We start from the raw sequence: 7,410 nt of genomic DNA on the forward strand, positions 1-7,410 counted from the left end.
CATACTATTAGAAAAAAGGATTTAAAACCCTTATTGTTTTAGTGATGGGTCTGGAAGGTTTCATTACAGGCTACTACCTACCACAAAGATGGCTCTTATTATGAATAAAATATACCTACTATTTTTCCTTTTTATTTTTCTACTGTAAATTGTTTTTTATTATGAATTTGCCAACCTATAAAATCATGTTTTGAGTTTGCACCTTTAAAAATCGGCAACTTATTTATTAATTTTGTTTATTTTGGAATCGTATTTAGGCTTTTAAAAAAAAGCTTAGATACCTAGATCTCCTTGATGATTAAAAATTTCCCAAAATAAAAACAAACCCCAAATTAACGTTACGTTTGGTGAACTTTAAGTACCAAAAAAATGCCCTAATTTTTTTTATTAAATGACGGAGAATTTTACTCTGCAATGGTGTCTGTTATGTGCTCTTAGTTTTTAGAAAATTTTAATACCTACTTAACATCTTGACTAAATCCTAAGAAAAAATATTTAAATGTGGACACGTAACAAATCTCAGGTAAGTTATAAAAGATTTGTTATTTTAATAAATTTTTCCGAAAATTTATTTTCATAAAGCAAAAGAAAATCAGACAGCATAAATAATAAAAAAATACATAGGCAACAGTATGTTGTTAAGACTTTTTATGTTTGATGGTGAAATTTTTCGTTGTATTAATAGAAATTGTACCTTTTTTAATTTAGCAGCTGTTGTAGCGCGAGAAAATGAATGTTATTTTCAGACGATATAAGTGAAATAAGAGCAAAAAATTAATCTTTTAAAGTGCATCGTTTCTAAAGGAATAAATTAAATTATGAATTGAGGTTCGCAGTTGGCGTTCTAATTGAATAAAAATTCTATTCATTATGTGTCTCTTGTAACAGTTATAATGCAATTACTTATTAATTTATTGGAAAATCCATTTTGCCCAGTTAACGCATTCAAAGTGAAAAACAAAAATGACATTACTGCTCTTTGTATATACCTAATAATATTATTTTAACTGTTAGTGTTGGTATTGAGCTAGGTCACTTGGGGCACCTCTAAAATAACATAAACGCTTCGCACGTGTATAACAGGATAAGACAGTTTTTGCAAAATGACTCGTTGCATCAGGCAATTTAAAGAACCGTCACGAATTCGTTCTAGTCTTTTTATTTAAATTTGAAATCAAAGTATATACAGGAAAAAGTGTCTGACCGCGAAAGCCAATGTTAGTCGAACCATAACTCCTGCATTGTTTCAAACTGTCTGAGCATGCACCAATTTGCGACAAGTCTGCCAATTATTGTGTGAAAATGCAATAAATCGTGCGTATTTATATCAACACAAGGGAATAACATCGATAAAGTCTTTATATGACAACCGCTGCTCAGAAAAATAAAGAAGGCTGTATGGTGTGCCGAGAACAGGTTATTAGGGGGCGTTTCTCGGGGCGTGGCTTAAGTGCCATTGTTGCGGCGGCCAATCGCGGCGTTCGCGGGCGGGGCTCGCGTTTTCCATATGTATTTATCGTTGTATGGGTTCAGTTCAAACCCGTCATAGAGGTAGAACACACTGTTGGCAGTCGCGGGTGGTGTGGTGTCTGGAAGCAGCGAAAATGCCCCGACCCTCGCGTGAGTCCTACGGGGACCAGAAGCCGCCATACTCGTACATTTCCCTGACGGCGATGGCCATCTGGAACTCCCCGGAGAAAATGCTGCCGCTCTCCGAAATCTACAAGTTCATCACCGACCGGTTCCCCTATTACCGGAAAAACACCCAGCGGTGGCAGAACTCCCTCCGGCACAACCTCTCCTTCAACGACTGCTTCATCAAGATCCCGCGGCGGCCCGACAGGCCCGGCAAAGGTGCGTACTGGGCCTTACACCCCGCCGCCTTCGACATGTTCGAGAACGGCAGCCTCCTCCGGCGGCGGAAGCGCTTCAAGCTGCTGAAAAGCGACAAGGAGACGCTCGACAACGAGCTGGCCGCCCTGGCCAACATCAACCGGTTCTTTTTCACGCCGCCGGAGAGCGCCGACTTCGCGGGCAGCCCGCCGAAGCCGGCGCGGGAGCCGTCGCCCATCACCAAGCTCACCGACACGGGCACGTGCATCAGGCCCAAGCGGCCCTTCACGATCGAGAGCCTCATCGGCCCCGACAAGCCCCAGGAGGCGCCGAACGTGCACCTAATGGCGCGCCCGCACCCCTGGACGATGGCCTCGTACTGCGACATCGCGGTGGCGCCCGCCAACCTGATGCAATCGCCCTGTTACGGCAGCTACGCTATTCCGCCCTGCAAAGATCTCATAGGACTGTCGCAGTTGGCCCTGCGCTCGATTTGATAGTGTTTCAGTGAACGTGCAGAACATAGTATTTATAAGGTGATCGTTCCTGTACTATAGGCTACTAGAAAACTAAATGTGATATTATTTAAGTTGTATAATACTACAGAACAAAGGTGTATTTTATTCATTTGTTTCCCAGCACGCGAGAAAATTATATTTGGCCGTTGTTGAATTGGCTCTTATCACGATACGAGCATGTAAATATTTGTATTTTAACTATTTGCTGTTTAAGTTGTGCAAGCCAGTGTAACATTTATGCAATATGTGTTGTACATATACTTAATAAAACGTATCAAAGTCATTGAATCGTTATTTTCGCCGAAGTGGATCCTCTTAGCAAACAATTACAACAAATAAATTGTTTCCATGACAGTGGACTTTTGGAGAGAGGCCAGCAAAAAGAAGCAGCTTTACTTTTGATTGCATTAATAGAAAAACCATTGATTTTTTACAAACCACTACAATGGATGGATTTAAAAGGCAGCTGCAATTACAACCAGAAGCTTCAATTATAGAATTTTCACAACTATAAATAATACGTGCAGATGTGGACGCGGCTTAACGCCACGCAAAGTGTTGTCAACCTTGTTGATGTATTATGATTTATTGTAAATAGTTGTATGCAAATGAATTTTTTAAACAATTCTGATGAGTTGATGCCGCTTCACCGATTTATTTATTGCAGATGAGTACACTGATTTATAAAAATATTAAATTTTTAGTGAACCATAGCAAAGTGGGTCTTTCTATAACAAAAAACATTGTTTCAAATTCAAAATAACCATTTTTGTTTTTTTTCTGTAAATGATTGAACGGAGGTAATAACTAATAACACTAATAACAGAATGTCTATTGCATTTATTTCAATAACAATTAATTAAAATTTCATTAAATTTCTCATTGTATACCTATTTCTAAATTGGTTTTATATTTATTATTATATAATATACCGTCACAACTTACAAACCCTATTACAGGTCGTGAATATAAATAGGGTAAGTCCGTAAGAGTGCGACCACTTTTTATTTATTTTTGTATTTTTGTTCATTTGTGAGATACGTGCATTCTAAATTGTTCAGTAATTTGTTTAGTCATTTGAAATAAAATATTACAACAACTTCTTATTTTTATTTTAAAAATACAGCAAATGACCCATGTCACTGGTAGGTATACCTACAGAAAAAGTAACGCACAAAATTCATATCTTCGTTATGAGTTATTTTTCAATTTTTTTTGAAAAAGCCGATAGTATTTTTTAAATGCTACATTTTGACTCTATATTGGCATTTCTAACGTCATTATATTTTTGAGTAATGACGTCAATTTTATTTTTTTTAAATAACAACTCACATTTTTGGTAGTGTTTTATTTATATAGTAGGTACACATTTTCATCTTTCTGGTAAATATAAAAATTCAAAAAATAAAGCAAAAAAATAAAAAAAGAATAAAATAAAATAAAAATGTTATAAAAGTTATATTACACAAAAGGCTTTATTTTTTCGTCTTTCTTAATTTTATAAAAAGTGATTGTTTTTTGTTTTTTTGTGTTTCATTAAGTGTTTTCATGGTAATTATACAAAAAAATTTTAAAAAACAATTGCCGATTATAAAATAAGTAAAAAACAAAAGGATTATTATATTTCATTGTCAATATTTTTTTATTACATTTTTTTTCATTTTTTAATGCTAAAAGTAAGTGTACTTTTTAGCTCAAAAGCTAATAATCACGAAGAAGTCAGAGTTTTGTTGTTATTTTAACATCACACTTTAGAAGGCGAATAAAAAAATTGAAGTTTTATTTATTTTTGAGACACTCTGTATCCTTACCCTTATGCCTCACGTTAAATTTTGTTTAGATTGGTTCGACAAACTAAACGTGTTTAAAAGTTAATAGTTGCTGGAACAATTTTGTATTTCTAAATGAATTTTAAATAAAATAAACAAAAAAATTTCTAAATAAAAGACAAAACCGAAACAAAAATTGGCAAACTGTGGTGACGGTTTAACATTAATTTTGACTCTAATTTGCATATTTTAAGATAAGGTGCTAAACAAACATGTGGTTGTACGAAAACATGTTTATTTAGTTGTCGCGTTGCGAAAAATGGGCCACAATTTGTGTATATTTGCTATTTGCCTGATTAGTTTAATTTTTCCGCCTGGTTGTGGGTGCCGGTGTTAGAAGGAAGTAGAAATGAACCGATAGCGCAATGAAATTTGACATAATGAGACCATTATAATGTATGTTAAATATCCATAAATAAGGTAGGGCTAAATTAGAAATTCTAATCGAGTGTTATAACTTTGTAGCACCGAAAGAGTCCATATGGCCGGTACAGTTATAATAGACGACTTTGTTAGACCTCTAATTATTTTTGCATTAATTTCGAAATGTAAATAGGTTGAGATGATCCCGGCGTAGGTGTTTAGTTTGACAATAGGTCATTTCCATAACTATAAATGGTTCCGACGTGTCTGGTATAAAAAACGGAATTATCTGATGTAAATTAATATGGGAAAGTGTAAGCTTATACATGTAAATTAATGGAGTTGTCATTAAATTTGGGCTAGCTTTTGTTTGCCAACTCCTATCAATATCCAGTCAAGAAAAACTTGTTACTTTAATCAAGCGTATTGTTTAGAATCATATAATTAAGTCGAACTGTTGATGCACAGCCTGATAATAAGTAATTAGTCGGTTTCATGTTATAACCAATTTTAATTACGTCATTAATATTAAATTAATTGGATTAATCGATTATCAGGTATTGGCAGTTTATTTCTATCGAAGTTGAGACGTGTCGTACTTTCCGATTGGAGATAAGAAAGAGGAGCCGAAGAGTGCTTTAGATGGAGGTAAAAAATGGTAAAAACTTAAAGCGTATAAGTGATCCGACGGCCGATTTCGGATGATGAAGCAGAATCGGCTGTGGTTATTTCTCGTTTGATTTCGGTCGTCCCTTTTAACGTGTGTAAATTTGAAAAATTGTGTCGCAAACAGATCAGACCGTGGCTAATCGAACAGTTGTATCATCAAATGGAAGTCACATCAGCATTGAAAGCAATTATCAATGGTCTATGCATAAATATTGTCACTAATAGAATAGAATTGGGGTTATGTTTTGTAAAATAAGCGCAGGGGAGTGTCAGATGCACCCCAAACCGACATAAATCACAAGCATATGCAACGTAACGTGGAAAATGAAATCATATTAAATAGTTTCGTATGAACGCATCAATAGCCGAAAGATAATGCTTGATAAATGTTTATTTAGATTTTTGCAAGGCGTGACGTGCGTGCTTAATTACCGTCCGCGAGAAATCAATGGCATTCAGATCGGGTCGTTATTAAGCGCGAAATAATGCCTGGAAATAAGAGTATATAAACAGTCAAACTGGGCACAACAATGATGAAGATAATAGAAAAACACCATTCCCATCACACAAAGAGCTGAAGAAGGCAAGCCGACACGTCCGCTGTTGTCACAGGTAATGTACGTGTGCTTTACTTAATTATGGTGTGAAATGAAGCCCATTATAGCTATTTGATTTCATTCTTACCTGTAATTGACCACCCATAAAAGTGAAAATTTGATAAATCGATCGAAAAAAATTTCAATCAATACATACAAGGCAAAAAGTAAATTTGTTTTTTGTTAAACTCTGCGCACCGACTGCGATCTAATCTCGATGGGAAAAAGTTCGCATCGTTCCCGGAATGCCCGGATTTCAAAATGGTGGGTCCAATTTCTGATCACCTGCCCACTAAGTGCCAAATAAATTCACCTCCTGACACTTTTTTCTCCGTTTTCTGTGTTATTATTGCCAAAAATTGCCTACCTGCCACATTACGAATATCACATATTAATTTATTCTATTCATTTAATTATACACATTTTCCGGAAATTCTTACACCTAATGCTACGAATTAGACAGGTGTTAAATAGGATTTCGGCTAGTTTACCTCCCAAATTTGTTTTTAAAAGCGATGCCTTCCAACAACGAAAGCTGGGCCGTATTTTTTTGACGCCTCACATTATTACACCTCAGGAACCCAACACAGGACTGTATATAAATTACACCCCACAACATTTCCTGTATTATTTAAATGTTTACTCAAAAATAAATGCCCATAGGTACGAAATAACCATGAGTAATAAATATCACTGAAACTATTTTAATTTTATTATATGAAAATGACCCAGGAAATCGATTGGCGTCGAGAAAATTACCAACTTTCCAATAGTTTTTTTGTTTATAATTTTTTAAAAATTTATACTTATTTTTGCATGCATCTGCACTTTTCTTGAAAACTATTAGTGGAAGAACAATAGACTTTTGAAAAAGATAGGTAATAAAAAACGATAATAAATTTTATAGGGTTATCTCTAATAGTTCCGGAGTTATTCCATGAAACATGTTCCGAGTTCTCAGAATTTTAAAAATTTTTAAAAATAAAACAAAAAAATCGAACAAATGGACTTTTTTGAACTTTTAACAACTTTAGGGGGTTGTTAAGATATATAAAAGTCCATAAAACTTTGCTAGAGTAAAATTTAAAACAAAATTTTTTTCATTTTTATGAAGGTATTTGCTTGACCATTAAATTAATTTTTTTTTAATTACGACTAAACTATTCAAAAAAGTGGAACTATTTTGATCCATGACAATGCAAAATGATCCGAGGAATCGATTGGCATCAAGAAAATTGCCAAATTCCCAACAGTTTTTTAGTTATGAATTTTTTAAAATTTTACCAATTCTTGCTTTTATCTGCAATTTGCTCGAAAACTATTAGTCGGAGAAAAATAATCTTTTTTGAAAAAAATAGATAATAGAAAAAGCTAAAAATAGATAATACCCTTCATAGGATTAGCTCTAATAGTTCCGGAGCTATTGCTCGACAAATGTTCTGGGTACTCAAAAATCGACTAAAACTGCGACGAAAATTGACAAAATCAAACATCAACAAATTGAACATATGGACTTTTTGTGGACTTTTAACAACTTTTGTGGGTTGTTAAGACAATATAGAAGTCCACAAAAATTTGCTGGAGTGAGTTTAAAAAAAAATT

At 34.4% G+C, this 7,410-nt stretch overlaps 1 protein-coding gene across 1 annotated transcript; it reads left to right on the plus strand.

Annotated features, from left to right (window-relative positions):
• The first annotated feature begins 1,537 nt into the window (after window positions 1-1,537).
• LOC656430 (fork head domain-containing protein FD4) lies at window positions 1,538-2,634 on the plus strand. Its single transcript, XM_962963.4, has one exon. It carries the CDS (start codon window positions 1,605-1,607, stop codon window positions 2,328-2,330), a length of 726 nt encoding a protein of 241 aa, XP_968056.1. The 5' UTR covers window positions 1,538-1,604; the 3' UTR covers window positions 2,331-2,634.
• The last annotated feature ends 4,776 nt before the right edge of the window (window positions 2,635-7,410 follow it).

Source organism: Tribolium castaneum, chromosome 10 (genome assembly GCF_031307605.1).
Source record: "Tribolium castaneum strain GA2 chromosome 10, icTriCast1.1, whole genome shotgun sequence".
Lineage (NCBI taxonomy): Eukaryota > Metazoa > Arthropoda > Insecta > Coleoptera > Tenebrionidae > Tribolium > Tribolium castaneum.

Coding starts and splice junctions, on each gene's coding strand:
- LOC656430 (XM_962963.4), top strand. CDS start 1,605: ATGCCCCGACCCTCGCGTGAGTCCTACGGGGACCAGAAGCCGCCATAC.